General features: G+C 41.5%; 1 protein-coding gene across 1 annotated transcript in view; it reads right to left on the reverse strand.

Moving 5' to 3' along the window:
• The window catches only part of fer1l4 (fer-1 like family member 4), a 98,875-nt gene extending 87,306 nt beyond the window's left edge, over positions 1–11,569 (reverse strand). The window contains exons 1-3 of the mRNA XM_029695094.1: positions 11,293–11,569; positions 8,371–8,426; positions 2,262–2,350 (exon numbers count right to left, since the gene is read on the reverse strand). Coding sequence (XP_029550954.1) covers positions 2,262–2,350; positions 8,371–8,426; positions 11,293–11,371 — 224 coding nt within the window. The 5' untranslated portion in view covers positions 11,372–11,569. The remainder of the gene's footprint in view (positions 1–2,261; positions 2,351–8,370; positions 8,427–11,292) is intronic.
• Positions 11,570–17,278: the final 5,709 nt, after the last annotated feature.

A 17,278-nucleotide genomic window follows, 5' to 3' on the forward strand; every position in this document is an offset into this window, starting at 1 on the left:
TCTAGACATATCTGCTGTCTTTGATACTGTGAACTATCAGATCTTCCTCTCCACCCTCTCCGAGTTGGGCATCTCCGGCGCGGCTCACTCTTGGATTGCGTCCTACCTGACAGGTCGCTCCTACCAGGAGGCATGGCGAGAATCCGTCTCCGCACCACGTGCTCTCACCACTGGTGTCCCCCAGGGCTCTGTTCTAGGCCCTCTCCTATTCTCGCTATACACCAAGTCACTTGGCTCTGTCATATCCTCACATGGTCTCTCCTATCATTGCTACGCAGATGACACACAATTAATCTTCTCCTTTCCCCCTTCTGATAACCAGGTGGTGAATCGCATCTCTGCATGTCTGGCAGACATATCAGTATGGATGACGGATCACCACCTCAAGCTGAACCTCGACAAGACGGAGCTGCTCTTCCTCCCGGGGAAGGACTGCCCGTTCCATGATCTCGCCATCACAGTTGACAACTCCATTGTGTCCTCCTCCCAAAGAGCTAAGAGCCTTGGCGTGACCCTGGACAACACCCTGTCGTTCTCCGCTAACATCAAGGCGGTGACCCGATCCTGTAGGTTCATGCTCTACAACATTCGCAGAGTACGACCCTGCCTTACACAGGAAGCGGCGCAGGTCCTAATCCAGGCACTTGTCATCTCCCGTCTGGATTACTGCAACTCGCTGCTGGCGGGGCTCCCTGCCTGTGCCATTATACCCCTAAAACTCATCCAGAATGCCGCAGCCTGTCTGGTGTTCAACCTTCCCAAGTTCTCTCACGTCACCCCGCTCCTCCTCACACTCCACTGGCTTCCAGTTGAAGCTCGCATCTCCTACAAGACCATGGTGCTTGCCTATGGAGCTGTGAGGGGAACGGCACCTCCATACCTTCAGGCTCTGATCAGTCCCTACACTCAAAGAAGGGCACTGCGTTCATCCACCTCTGGCCTGCTCGCCTCCCTACCTCTGCGGAAGCATAGTTCCCGCTCAGCCCAGTCAAAACTGTTCGCTGCTCTGGCACCCCAATGGTGGAACAAGCTCCCTTACGACGCCAGGACAGCGGAGTCAATCACCACCTTCCGGAGACACCTGAAACCCCACCTCTTTAAGGAATACCTGGGATAGGATAAAGTAATCCTTCTAACCCCCCCCCCCCCCAAAAAAGATATAGATGTACTATTGTAAAGTGGTTGTTCCACTGGATATCATAAGGTGAATGCACCAATTTGTAAGTCGCTCTGGATAAGAGCGTCTGCTAAATGACGTAAATGTAAATGTAAATGTGGGCTTTAGCCCATACAAGAGAGCTAAGTTAGCAGTGTGCTAGCAGAGGTAAACCGAGTGCGCATTTAGCCTAGCTTAAGCTAGCAGTGGCACAGTTCATCTTGGTGCGTTAGCTAGCCTGTTTTTCGTAATCTCGTCAGACCGGATCACCGTGTGATGGGACTGGTTTCATTAGTAAGCACAAAGCAACTGATTGCTAGTTGAAATAAATACGAAAGCTAAGCTAGCAGTTGCTAGATGGCAGTTAGCTAGCTGACATTAGCTGTGTGGGTTAGTAGCCTAGCTTAAGCCGCGGGAAAGCAATGTGGATGGCGTCTTCCTTCACTTTTGGAGTTTCTCTGACCTTATCACCATGAGGTGGGTCAGTCTATTAAGCACAACGTTAGCTGTGAGGCTTTAGTTTTAGCTAAGCTGTTACTTAAACTGGTAGTTAGCTAGCGGGCATTTGCCTCGTGGGCTAGTAGCCTAGCTTGGGCTAGTAGCCTAGCTTGAGCTAGCACAAAGCTAGCCGTAGAAAGCCGCGTGGGTGGGGTCTTTCTCCGGTCTTGCATGTTCCTTTGACTGTAGCACCGTGAGGTTGGACAGGGCAGTTAGCACAAAATGACTGAATGCTAAGTGCACTAAACAAGGGAGCTGGATAGCAATTCCACCATTGGTAGGTAGGACTCGCTAGAAGTGGTAGCTAGTTTGTCTTGATGAGTTAGCTAGCTTGGTTAGCTCGCTTTGCAGTTTTAGCTAGCCTAGTTATCTTAGCTTTTCAGTGTTAGGTAGCCTAGTTTCGAGAGCCTCTTTGTTTCACACGCAACGACTTATAAAGGGGGGGAGGGTCCCTCCCGGTCGCAGCGCAGCCTGTCTGTCTTCGACAGAAGTGGTGATACCCCAACGAGAGGTATCGTGAGATATCGAACAATTATTTGAAAGAGAACCACTATTGATATGTGTGGCCTTGCATTTCACAGTTACGTCATATGATCTGTAGACTGACCTGTTGCTGAAAACCTTGCTGCAGTTGTACACACTGACAGAGAGTACCTCGTGCTTGATGACCTTCCCATAGTGTGGCCACCTGAAGTGCTGCAGAAATGGAGACATTCAAGAGTATAGAATAGCTGTTAGTAATTTGTGAGGGGGTGATATTCTCTCATCAATCACACATTTGCTTGCCATTTCCAGGATCCCAGGACAGAAGTGAACTTTGTATCTTGTAAACAAAACACTTAAAAGTCACTGATGACATCTGTATTTAAAGTTTTGCTAAAGAGGGACCAACATGATTGGAATTTCTGCAAAACTTTTCAGACATTAGTTCATTGTTGTTCCACTGTAGATATATTTGTAAAAAAAACTGTTCAGGAAAACAGTAACACCATAAAATGGGATCATGGATGTGTTTGTTCAAATTGTATAATAGCATCAATCAAACATACCTGTAATTAGCAAAAAGATCATTAGCAGTCGATAACTGTCACTAACTAACCCTCAACAACTGTGAATGCAAACAAGAAACTGAATACGTTTCTTTACGAGGGACATGGAGACTCCTCATGTTGATTCAGTACCACCTTCAATTTGTGTTTGTGAAAGGTTAACCCCAGTCTCTCTCTCTGTCTGTCTGTATTTGTGTGTGCATGTGTGTCACCCAGTGCCACTGTGAGCTTAGCACCCATGTTTGCTATGTGTGGAGAATGTCCACCCATTACCAGTAAGGTAAATGACAACTTGATGACTCACAGAGAGAAGAATAGAGCCTTGAGCTCCATCCAACCTACAAGTAGAAAAAGCATTGCTAATAAAAGATCATACAAAGAACCTGAAGAAGTAAGAAGAGAGAGAGCAATTTGTTCCTGGGGCTCTGTTCACAAACACAAACACATCCCACAGATCTCCAGGACAGCAACACAATTAGACCCAACCAAATCATGAGAAAACAAAAAGATAATTACTTGACACATTGGAAAGAATTAACAAAAAAACTGAGTAAACTAGAATGCTATTTGGCCCTAAACAGAGAGAATACTTGACCACTGTGACTGAACAAAACGTTGACTATTTACAGACTCAGTGAGCATAGCCTTGCTATTGAGAAAGGCCACCGTAGGCAGACCTGGCTCTCAAGAGAAGACAGGCCATGTGCACACACTGCCCACAAAATGTGGTGGAAACTGAGCTGCACTTCCTATCCTCCTGCCAAATGTATGACCATATCAGAGAAACATATTTCCCTCATATTACACAGAGCCACAAAGAATTAAAAAACAAACCCAATTTTGATAAACTCCCATATCTACTGGGTGAAATACCAGTGTGCCATCACAGCAGCAAGATTAGTGACCTGTTCCCAGAAGAAATGGGCAACCAGTGAAGAACAAACACCATTGTAAATATAGCTTGATGCTGCTTTCCGATCATTTTTGAGGGTCTTATTCTGGTGTCATGATGACCAATGCTTAAAACCTCTTTAGGATCGGACCCTTTTTTAAATTTTCCCCCAAAATAACATACCCAAATCTAACAGCCTGTGGCTCAGGACCTGAAGCAAGGATATGCATATTCTTAAAATGAAATAAAATAGTATTAGTCACATGCGCCGAATACAACAGTGAAATGCTTACTTACGAGCCACTAAACGATAGTGCAGTTTCAAAAAATACGGATAAGAATAAGAGATAAAAGTAACAAGTATGCATATTCTTGATACATTTTGAAAGGAAACACTTTGAAGTTTGTGGAAATGTGAAATTAATGTAGGATAATAACACATTAGATCTGGTAAAAGATAATACAAAGAAATAAACATGCATATATATTTTTTTTGTACCATCATCTTTGAAACGTAAGAGAAAGGCCATAATGTATTATTCCAGCCCAGGCGCAATTTAGATTTTGGCCACTACATGGCAGCAGTGTATATGCAAAGTTTTAGACCGATCCAATGAACGATTGCATATATGTTGAAAAGGTTGTATAAAGACGGCCCAAATTGGCCTAATTGGTTTATTAATACATGTTCAAGTTTATAATTGCACACTCTCCTCAAACAATAGCATGGTATTATTTCACTGTAACAGCTACTGTAAATTGGGCAGTGCAGTTAGATTAACAGTCAGATATGTAATATCACCATGTAGACTAGACAACCCGCACAGCCTACCCGCACTGTATCTGCGAGCTACTGTCTAGAGCGCAGGTGTCAAGACCAGAGTAAGCACATTTATTATTTAATGCAACCGTTTTTGTGACAAAACTATCGGTAGACTTGAAAATACAATGGAAGCACATCGAACTTCACACACTTATTTTATCTGCAACAAGTCCATTTGGTGGAAAGTGCTCATATTTTCTTTATGCGGATTCTAGAATATTCTCATGAAAATCCATCACCAATTGCATGGAAAGCTACTGACTTCCAAACCATGTACATAAACCTTCACTAGCCCTGATGCTAGTATTTATTTATACAGCTTCCGTTTGGGTAATGTCTCTTCTGTCCACCTTGATCATGGTTCTGCAGCACTGACAGCTGTGTTGTTGATATGACAACTGGGCCGGAGTTCCGAACCTTCAAATGGATCATGTGACAAAAGCATTCGTTTTGATTGGCTGTTGCTTGCAATTAGTTGCTCAAATCCAAAGTGGACTTGTGGTGTTTGTTTGTGTGTCTTCAGATCAGAGGGAGCAGGCGCTCTGTACGATGCAACTTAGGGAAAGTCCTGTATCTTGCTTTGCACTTAGGTACAGGGCACCATTGAGGTGAGTGATTATCTGTGGTAGTATTAAGTGTGGAGGTGGAACAATTCAAGTTGAAAATTCCTGATGTTCGTGATGCCCACCGTTTGACCCGGTGGGGAGCATGGTGAAACAGAGGAGTCACTGTCAGTCCTTTTGAGTTTTGAGTCAGTCTTTACCAGACGAGGTCACGTTAGGACATATCAGCTGTCCTGTTAAAGCTTTTGTAGCGAATCCACTATGCTGTTTCAATGGCAACGTTTATGGTCATGTCACAGCAGTGTGTAGGAGGGAGATTCTAAGATGTGGGAAGTGTGCAGGAGGGCATGGGATAGAGGATTGTGTAGTTTTGGTGGATAAATTTGTGTGTGTCAACTGTAAGGGGTGCACATGTTGCTGGGGATTGGAAGTTTCTGGAGCGAGAGAGGCAGGTTAAGGTGGCTAAAGTCAGAGTAGAGCAAAAAGTGTGGTATGCTCAAGCAGTGATGAAAGTAGAGGATGATGCGTCAAGGGTGAGGGATTCTGAGAGGATCCCTGTGAATAGTAGATCTGTGCGAACAGAGGGATATGCCAATGAGTGAAATATGCTTCAGTAAGGTTGTCCTCTTAGCGTTTCTAGCAATGGTTATCAACTGTACAGCAGAAATGGAACTTAAATCACAGAAACTAGGTGTTGTTATGGCAGCTGCAGAGAAGTACTTGGGGGTACAAGATTTTAATTAAGAAGAGTTACAGTGTGTTGAGTGGCAGTGTCCTGTCCTCTCAGGCCGTTGGCCTGGGGTAGGATCAGATATGGTTAAAGTAGTGGAATAAGGTGGTGGGTTTTAACGAGTAACTCAAATATATGTATATTTCTATTTATTTCAAAAATGGCCTGGTTCCCCCATTTTGTATCACAAAGTGTAATGGATCTATACTATAGTTCAGTTGGGCGTGGTAATGCAACATATTGGATGCCAACCGCTGTTAAACCTCACTGAAGAAGAAATTATAAGAACTAGTTGCACAAAGTTGAAAAGTTTCAACTGAATGCAACCAAGTTGCAGATAAGTTGCTTATTAGTTGCAGGGGGGTGTTTCACATAGCAATCAAAAAGCAACTCAGTTGCAAGCAACTACATTTGTGTGCAAGTTGCGTCGTGTAATATGCTCTGATGTTCACCAGCTGCATATGCGTTTTGTTCTGCCAGATGTCTAACCCACATTTTCCGTACGACGAACGTGCTTTGCTTTTCAACTAGCTAAATGTTAGCTAGTTGGAGTCTGTGTGTGTATTTCTGTTTGTACCACCGCAGAGTAAAACAATGCACAAGTTGAAAATATTGAATACAATCAGGCACAGAACGCACCGCGCCTAGTGCTATGTAGTGTATTGGACTGCTCCATTGACAATGAATGACTTCCGCCTGAAGACAAAGAGTTTGATGCATCTGGTGGACATGAGGCGTTAGGCATAATCAACGAGGGGCTGGCTATGTGTTCTATGGAAAATAATGAACAATGGAAGGTGTTCCACGACACTATAATGGAGTGGAACTAACTTTCCACAGAAGTTGCCTTATTTTCCAGAGAACGCATAGAGCCCCGAGTTGATTATCCCCATTATACCATGGCTATAATTTAACACATTTGCTGCAAACATTTTTTTATTTTGCAGGTAAAAATGTGTTCAACATCCACTGAAGTAGGTAGCAGTTTCACTAGATAGCTAGCTAAAGTAGTTGCCTTGGTAACCAAACCATCAGTCCTAGCTTGCTATTATGAACCATGCCAATAATGTTTTCAATTCGACTTTAGCTTTCAAAAGCAGCTTAAACATAGAACATGTAAGATTGAACTATAGCCATTGAATTCTACCGTGCTGATATAATGTGCGTTATAGGGAAATCATGCATGCTCTAGAATTCCCTTCAAGCCAATCAGAAATGAGTATTCAACAATACCATTATATAATTAAGTGATAATGCCCGAAAAGCAGCTGTTTTGTAGGAAACGGGCCGGGAAACCCTGCCAATATATCCTCCAAACACCGGCTCCGAGGGCATTATCACTTTTATACAACGGGTTACCAATATATTCAAATAATGATACATATTTTCTTAAATGTATTCATACTATTTCATCCGTCCACAATATATAGTCCCAACACAAATCTAGGGTTGCTACCCAAGCCGGCTGGTTGCCAGAGACGCGACCCAGTATTTCAGTCTTTTTGTTCTGTATCTATGGACGCAGTAGTTCGTTCTAAATGTTCCATTGCCATACTTGCTGCCAACGTTCTTATCCCTTGCTTGCTAGCTAGCTACAAGTCACGTCAAAAAGTGCAGCCAGAATAACAGCAAAGTAGATGCATTTGCATTTGTTTAAACTGTTTGCTAGTGACATTTATTTGGATACATCCATTGCAATGAGCTAATGAGGCGCAATTTCGCCTGCCATAGAAAATCTGCTCATTCGTCAGGACACTGTTGTTCAGAGGAGCTAGCCAACAACACAGCTAACACAATCACTTCAAACTGAAGCTGGAAAGACTGTAGTTGCACTTTGTTTAATTTTACCTTTTTTCAATTGACATTTCTTTGTATATATCCATAAAAATTATGCCTGTTGATTCATGATTTCGACTGGCTGAGAATCGCTGCCTGCCTGTCTGTCTCGTCCCGACTCGTTCATTACTATGGGACAGCTGGAGATTGAATTTGAATATTGAAACAATGTTGAAAATGTCGAGACAGACAGCAAGGTTTATACAAATCTCCGCTGTTGAAAACGAAATATTAGTCTAGAATAAATGTGAGATCATGTCTATATGTTTTTTATATTGGAGATCAAGTTTATAAATTGCTTGGCTGATGGATTAAGCAGTATTTTGAGGTTTAAAACTAAGACGTTTTGTGGTTGGAATTGCAGTATTTACTTCGTTTGAGAATTAAGACGTGAGCTAGCAACTTTTGACAAACTGGTTTCGTCTGGACAAACAAATGGTTGCTTAGCGCAACCAGATATCAACGTGTTCTGTTGAGAAAAAAAAGTGATGAGTTCAAATATTTGGATAATCGATGTTTATATTTAACGATGGCAGAAAGGCCAGATTCTTTGGTACATGACATGGATTACAGGGAGTGGATAAGGTGAAGAGACTGATACCTACTGTAAACTTGGGGTTGGGGTCAATTCGAATTTAAATCAGTTTGTTTAGGAAATAAACTGAAATTCCTTTACAATAATTGAAAAAGGGCATCTCTTTTCAATAAACTGAAAAGGAGAAAAAAATAGTTTGTAAAATAATTTCCTGAATTGAATGATTCCAACTCAAATTGACTACAACCCTGATACTGGGCCAAATATTTAATTCAAGAAGGATCTTACCTCATTGAAAATGGCAACATTTTCACACTGAAGAATCTTGGTTTTGTGGGTAAAACCTAGAAAATGGATAAATATGCTGAGAAGACTGCAGACATATTACACACATTGTATGAATATACTGTAGGACAGAAAACAATGGACATAATTACACTGGCATCAACTCGAAAATAAGTATATAAACCACTGTAGTTTTAATAAGACACTGTTTTCTTGTAAGTAATTGAATGGGTCGTTCTTGAATTGCAGTGGCATTTGCGTCCCCTTCCTTTGCAACCATGAAACACACTTTAAAATAGCAAATAGTTACACATAATACATGTTTTTGTTTATATTGAACTGTTTACCATTGATACAACATAATGCAAGTCCTTTATACTACAAAACATTATGTTTATGATTTGTTTAAAGTACTTGGCTCATCCCAGTAGTAATCCAGTACAGTTGTACTGACATTAGGGAATTTATAGTATATCTATCATTTTGAATGCAAGAAAGTAAGTATTGTACAGATCAATAAAAACAAAATCCTATTAAAAATAACTTTGATAAAAAAAATACATAAATCATCCCTAAATTTTGTTGTTTGTGTTAACGCCTTGAAAATCACTTACAACAAAGATACACAAGGACCTTGAGCAGCAAACTTATCGTGGGAGGTGTCTATATTAAAGAGGATTATTAGCTAATCGCATTGATCATTTGATGTCTTAATTGAGTGTCATTGGTGTAACTCAATTTAAATTAAGGGAAATTACATTGTGAGCAAAATTCTTAATCATATCACTCCATTAAATTATTTAAGGGGTTAATGACCTTAGGTTTGATCGTCATTTAAAGGGGCAATCTGCCATAGCTACATAAATGTTCTGAGTTTTAAATGAATGATACAGTTGAAGTCAAAGGTTTACATACACTCAATTAGTATTTGGTAGCTTTGCCTTTAAATTGTTTAACTTGGGTCAAACGTTTTGGTTAGCCTTCCACAAGCTTCCCACAATAAGTTGGGTGAATTTTGGCCCATTCCTCCTGACAGAGCTGGTGTAACTGAATCAGGTTTGTAGGCCTCCTTGCTCACACACGCTTTTTCAGTTCTGTCCACAAATTCTCTATAGGATTGAGCTCAGGGCTTTGTGATGGCCACTCCAATACCTTGACTTTGTCGTCCTTGGGCCATTTTGCCACAACTTTGGAAGTAAGCTTGGGGTCATTGTCAACTTGGAAGACACATTTGCGACCAAGCTTTAACTTCCCGACTGATGTCTTGAGATGTTGCTTCAATATATCCACATACTTCTCCTCCCTCATGATGCCATCTATTTTGTGAAGTGCACCAATCCCTCCTTCAGCAAAGCACCCCTACAACATGATGCTGCCACCCCCGTGCTTCATGGTTGGGATGGTGTTCTACGGCTTGCAAGCCTCCCTCTTTTTCCTCCAAACACAATGATGGTCATTATGGCCAAACAGTTCTATTTTTGTTTCATTAGACTAGAGGACATTTCTCCAAAAAGTACGATCTTTGTGCAGTTGCAAACCATAGTCAGGCTTTTTATGGCAGTTTTGGAGCAGTGGCTTCTTCCTTGCTGAGCGTTTTACTGTGGATATAGATAATTTTGTACCCGTTTCCTCCAGCATCTTCACAAGGTCTTTTGCTGTTGTTCTTGGATTGATTTGCACTTTTCGCACCAAAGTACGTTCATCTCTAGGAGACAGAACACATCTCCTTCCTGAGTGGTATGATGGCTGCGTGGTCTCATGGTGTTTATACTTGTGTACTATTGTTTGTACAGATGAACCTGGTACCTCAGGCATTTGGAAATTGCTCCCAAGGATGAACCAGACTTGTGGAGGTCTACAATTTTTTTTCTGATGTCTTGGCTGATTTATTTTGATTTTCCATGACGTCAAGCAAAGAGGCACTGAGTTTGAAGGTTGGCCTTGAAATACATCCACAGTTAGCACTCCAATTGACTCAAATGATGTCAATTAGCCTATCAGAAGCGTCTAAAGCCATGACATCATTTTCTGGAGTTTTCCAAGTGTAACCGATGTGAAATGGCTCGTTATTTAGCGGTGGTGCGCGCTAATAGCGATTCAATCGGGTGACGTCACTCGCTCTGTGACCTTCAGTAGTTGTTCCCCTTGCGCTGCACGGGCCGCAGCTTTTGTGGCGCGATGGGTAACGATGCTTCGTGGGTGTCAGTTGTTGATGTGTGCAGAGGGTCCCTGGTTCGAGCCCAGGTTGGGGCGAGGAGAGGGACGGAAGCTAAACTGTTTAAAGGCACAGTCATCTTAGTGTATGTAAATGTCTGACCAACTGGAAATGTGATACAGTGAGTTATAAGTGAAATAATCTGTCTGTAAACAATTGTTCGAACAATTACTTGTGTCATGCACAAAGTAGATGTCCTAACCGACTTGCCAAAACTATAGTTTGTTAACAAGAAATTTGTGGAGTTGTTTAAAAACAAGTTTTAATGACTCCAACCTAAGTGTGATGTAAACTTCCGAATGAAACTGTATATAGCCATTGATTCTTAAAGAATATAATTTAGTTCAACTGTCTAACTTTATCAGAACCCAAAAGCTTGTGGATAAGTTGCATTCACTCCATTGTTTGTTAACAATGTAATTATAAACAAACACTTTATGGCTTCAAATGTCACCAGAATTCAAGAACAACTGTAATACACTTGTGGATCTACAAGATTACTAAATGTACACCACCACCCAATATGAAACTATCCTCTTTCATCTAGTTAAACCTCAGGTTTCCTATCCAGGTAAAGCAAACATTTACTTTCATGTCAATCAAATACAATAAATGTTCAGAGGATAAGTTGCATCCATGGCAGACAATCACATCAAACATATTCATGAAAGCTGAATCCCCGAAAGCTCAAAATAACTGCACTTATGTACCTCTAAAGGATAACTCCACTTTTCGATCATACGTCCCAGGTAAATTGATGATCCTCTTCAGGTTGACAGTGATGGACATGTTTCTGTTAAAGTATGTAACTGTATCCAATAGATATCATCGTACAGCTTTGATCTGTTTCAGTGTGGAGACCAGTAGCTTACATGCTGTCACCTGAACCTCTAACAAAATCTCCTATCCACATAGGTGTTGATTCAATGAGGACCTATAACAGTGTTTTTTTCTAAAGGGGAAGTTCCTAATGTTTGAGGAATGTGAGGTAGGAGTTGCCCAGCCTGTTTCGTTAGGATCAGACAGAACACATAGGCTACGTTTACACAGGCAGCACAATTCTGATCTTTTGCTCAATTATTGACAGAAGAGCTGATCTGATCAGTCAAAAGACCAAATAGTAATAAAGAAAAATACAGAATTGGGCTGCCTGCCTGTGTAAACCTTGAGGGTCTGTCCATGTCAACTGGATTCCAAAGAATGTTTTTAGAATAAATTAAGTTGCTCATATTAGAACGACTGGTGTATTGACATGGGTGTCTTTAAAAACATTTTTTTTTAAAGTTATGACTGAAGATACAGCTTCCTTCGCCTCAAGGCTTGAGTTCATAAATATACTCAACAAAAATATAAACGCAACATGCAACAATTTCAAATATTTTACTGAGTTACAGTTCATTAAAGGAATTTTAAATAAATGCATTAGGTCCAAAGCAATGAATTGCACATGACTGGGCAGGGGTAGGCCCGCCCACTTGGGAGCCAGGTCCACCTACTGGCCCAGCCAAATCAGTTTTTCCCCACAAAGGGCTTTATTACAGACAGAAATACACCTGAGCACCCCCCCTTCCCCTCCTCAGACGATCCCGTAATTCTCTGGCAATAACTCTGGTGGACATTCCTGCAGTCAGCATGCCAATTGCACGCTCCATCAAAACTTGAGACATCTGTAGCATTGTGTTGTGTGACGACAACTGCACACTTGAGTGGCCTTTTATTGTCCCAAGCACAAAGTGCACCTGTGTAATGATTATGCTATTTAATTGGCTTCTTGATATGCCACACTTGTAAGGTGGATGGATTATTTCTGTAAAGGTCAAATGCTCACTAACGGGGATGTAAAGAAATTGACAAAATGAGAGAAATAAGCTTTTTGTGTATATGGAAAATGTCTTGCCTCTTATTTTAGCTCATGAAACATGGGACCAACACTTTACATGTTGTGTTCATATTTTTGTTCAGTAGAAGCAAAACTGATTCCCTTTAAATTAAACAAAAAAAACTTTGTATGTACTGTATATGTATGTACTGTATACATGTGGTCCCAACAAGTTAAGCATATTCATAGCAGCACTGATTTGGGTGATTGAGCTACTGTGGAATTACAAGTCTGTAAGTGCTTTTTTCTAATCTAATGGGTACATACGCTGCCATCACTGTCTACAGTCTTAATCTAAAATTGATTAAATTGTTTTCCCCCCCTCAAACTACACACAATACCCCATAACCACAAAGCAAAAACAGGCTTTTAGAAAGTTTTGCAAATGTATTAAAAATAAACTGAAATATTACATTTACATAAGTATTCAGACCTTTTACTCAGCACCTTGTTGAAGCATCTTTGGCAGCGATTACATTCGAGACTTCTTGGGTATGACACTACAAGCTTGGCACACCTGTATTTCGGGAGTTTCTCCCTTTCTTCTCTGCAGATCCTCTCAAGCTCTGTCAGGTTGTATGGGGAGCGTTGCTGCACAGCTATTTTCAGGTCTCTCCAGAGATGTTAGTTAGGGTTCAAGTCCAGGCTCTGGCTGGACCACTCAAGGACATTCAGAGACTTGTCCCGAAGCCACTCCTGCGTTGTCTTGGTTGTGTGCTTATGGTCGTTGTTCTGTTGGAAGGTGAACCTTTGCCCTAGTCTGAGGTTCTGAGCGTTCTGGAGTAGGTTTTCATCAAGGATCTCTCTGTACTTTGCTCTGTTAATCTTTTCCTCGATCCTGACTAGTCTCCCAGTCCCTACCACTAAAAAAAATCCCCAAAACATGATGCTGCCACCATCAGGCTTCACCGTAGGGATGGTGCCAGGTTTCCTCCAGATGTGACGCTTAGCATTCAGGCCAAAGAGTTCAATCTTGGTTTCATCAGACCATAGAATCTTGTCCTTTACGTGCCTTTTGGCAAACTCCAAGCGGGCTGTCATGAGCCTTTTACTAAGGAGTGGCTTCCGTCCAGCCACTCTACCATAAAGGCCTGATTGGTGGAGTGCTGCAGAGATGGCTGTCCTTCTGGAAGGTTCTCCCATCTCCACAGAGGAACTCTGGAGCTCTGTAAGAGTGAACATCGAGTTCTTGGTCACCTCCCTGACCAAAGTCCTTCTCCCCTGATTGCTCAGTTTCGCCCGGCGGCTCAGCTCTTAGAAAAACTTTTTCCATTTAAGAATGATGAAGGCCACTGTGTTCTTGGGACCCTTCAACACTGCAGACATTTTTTGGTACCCTTCCCCAGCTCTGTGCCTAAAGACAATCCTGTCTCGGAGCTCTACAGACAATTCCTTCGACCTCATGGCTTGGTTTTTGCTCTGACATGCACTGTCAACTCTGGGACCTTATATAGACAGGTGTGTGCCTTTCCAAATGATGTCCAATCAATTTAATTTAATTTAATCCATTTTAGAATAAGGTTGTAACGTAACAAAATGTGGAAAAGGGGAAGGGGTCTAAATACTTTCCCGAAAGCACTTCTTTGCACGTCAAATCCACTTCTTTGGCTTCAAAAGCACATTACACATTACTTTGTTGTAACACAGCATACTCTTGAATACAGGGTGGGTGTAATTTCAATCCGACAAATATAATTCACAGATTGGACCTATCCTTTCAGATCCTAGCTGGTACACCATTGAAATTGAAAAAGCATTGACATTGTAACTTCCAACTACTACCACAAAGATGGCTGCCGGTGTTGTGCTGAAAATCTCCCCTTGCCAGAACTCTCCCCGCTTCGCGTTCTTCATTGCTGCGACTTGCTTTCTGCTCTTTACTCTGTTGTCAGTTTAGCTTACTTTTTTTAACCTTTATTTAACTAGGCAAGTCAGTTAAGAACAAATTCTTATTTTCAATGATGGCCTAGGAAAAGTGGGTTAACTGCCTTGTTCAGAGGCAGAACCAGATTGTTTTATGGGGGGGGGGGGGATTCTGGCAGGGGGGAGATTTTCGGCACAACACCAGTACTCCCACTGTCAACTTGAATGGGAATGTCAATTCTATCATATAAGTATGTTTCCTATAGAAGATTGAGAATATTATTTAAAACCTCAAAATGACCTAAAAATCAACATTTTGTCTTAATCAATGACCAAGATATTGATGTCTCATGGTAGAGTGTGGGGGAGGGTCCAAGAATAGGCTAAATGGTCCAACTTTGAGGACCTATATCTCCTGAACGGTTGTCATTCAGGTCAAATATTAATATTCTGACATTTTCTATCATGGGTAAATATTAGGGGTGAAACGGTACGTGTATTCGTATTGAACCGTTCGGTACAGCGTCCACGGTGCAGTACAATAATCATATATATAGCTAGGAAAATATATATTATAGCCAGGAAAATATATATTTCATTGTAAAAAAAATATTGCATTAACCAATGGCGTATAAAGTTGTATTTAAAAAAAAATTGTTATTTCATCTCGTAGCTGTATGCAGCTCTGCTCATGAGTTATTTCACTCTAGCGAGAACAGAGCTGAGACCGTCGTAGCAGCAATTAGCTTAAGAAGGAATTAGCAGTTAGCTAAATGCAAAGGAGCAACATGGCAAGCATTGGCATATCAGAACTAGAAGACGCCCCAGTATCATTCAGGTCTGCCGTTGTCATGGCCGTCGTAAGGAGTGGACCAAAATGCAGCGGGTATATTTATCATCTTCTTCTTTATTGAAGGAAAAACACTTCAACAAAACAAACGACGAAAACAGTCCCGTAAGGTGCACAAACTATACAGGAAACAACCACCCACAAAACACAAGTGAAACAAACCCCAACTAAATATGAAACAAACCCCAACGACAACCAGCTGCCTCTAATTGGAGGTCCTACCAAAACCCCAAAATAGAAATAGAAAAACTAGATAAACACATAGAAATAGAAAATGTTGAAAAAAAACAAAATCCCGAACCACACAAAACAAACACCCCCAAACTACAATAACAAATAACCCCTTTTACTGGTCAGGACATGACAGCCGTCTGGGAACATTTCCGTTTCCCTGTAAACTAAAACGGGGATTGCCAACGAGTGGTGGATAAAACTTCTACAACATGTAGGCTCTGTTCATTGCCGATACCCTATTCGAGTGGCAATACGAGTTACTCATTTGCGCCAACATCACCCCAAAGTGTCAATTGGTGGGACTAGGCGAAAAAATGAAACGGCAACCAAATGGGCAACCGCTTCTTCCCACAGCCGTCAGGCAATAATATGCGGCTGACTCCGGTAGAGATAAAGAAATCAATGCAGCGATAGCAAAATTCATAGCGGCAGATATGAGCCCTTTCTCTGTGGTAGAGAATGGGGGGTTCAGAAACATGTTTAAAGTGTTCGAGCCGTGCTTCACTATTCCTTCCCGTACACATTTTGCCCAGACATTAATACCTGCCTTATACAAAAAAACAAAATATCAACTTGAGAGCGAGTTGTCCTTCAGCCCTGTCCTTCAAACACATCTCCTTGAGAGTAGTCACACCAGTGTAAACTTGGGGGAAGAGCTAAGGGACGTACTTGCAGTGTGGAAGTTGGAGAGGGATAATGTAACGATTCCTGTGACCACTGACAACTCTAGAAATATTGTAAATGCAGTTGCACCAGCTGGACTGGGGCCACAGATAGGATGCTTTGCTCACATTATTAATATAGCATCTCAAAAAGCAATGTCAGTGAATCCAATCTCTCGCCTCCTAGCAAAAGATCAGGAAGGTGGTATCCTTCTTTCATAAAAGCACAACTGCTGCACACGTTTTCAAGATGAAATAGGAGAAGCCGGAGCTGCCAAACCACAAACTAATCCAAGATGTCCCTACTAGATTCAAGCCATGACATGGTTAAGAGATACCTTGAGCAGAAAGCTGCAGTGTATTTTACACTGACTGATCAAGCTGTGAGGAAGAATGTCATATATATTGTGACTTTGTCTGAAAATGACATAAGATTAGCAGAAGTTATCAAAGTGTGCAAACCTCTCAAAACAGTCACAACACTGATATGCACTGAGAGCATTCCATCAGTTTCCATGGTCCTGCCTATGAAAACAATGATCCTGAAATCAATGGTGGCATCTGATGAAGATGAACCCGCAGTAAGGGATGTCAAGACTGCTATCAGAGTTAACCTGGAGCCTAGATATGCTGACCCTAGTGTCCAATACTTCTTACACAAGAGCACCGCTTTGGACGACCCGGTTCAAGACCCTGCTGCACCTGGATGCTGCTGCTCGTCTGAGAGTCTACAATGAACTCACAGCAGAGATTGTGACCAATATACAACAGGTGTTGTATTTATTTAGTTAATGTGACATTTATTTTATTCATTAGTGATTAGCGAATTTTGAAAAAAATACGTGCCCATTTTAAACGGCCTCCTACTCAAACTCAGAAGCTAGGATATGCATATAATTAGTAGATGTGGATAGAAAACACCCTAAAGTTTCTAAAACTGTTTGAATGGTGTCTGTGAGTATAACAGAACTCATATGGCAGTCAAAACCCTGAGACAGATCCTAACAGGAAGTGGAAATCTGATTTGTGGACTCACCTTCAGCACTTTGCCTATAAAACACACCATGAGTTAGGATTCATTGAGCACTTCCTAAGGCTTACACTAGATGTCACCAGTCTTTACAAAGTGGTTTGAGTCTTCTATGGTACAAACTGACCGATAGAGAGGCTTTGGAAGTTGGTCACAGGGGGAGGGCCATTACCATTAT

Source organism: Salmo trutta, chromosome 16 (genome assembly GCF_901001165.1).
Source record: "Salmo trutta chromosome 16, fSalTru1.1, whole genome shotgun sequence".
In the NCBI taxonomy this organism is placed as follows: Eukaryota; Metazoa; Chordata; class Actinopteri; order Salmoniformes; family Salmonidae; genus Salmo; species Salmo trutta.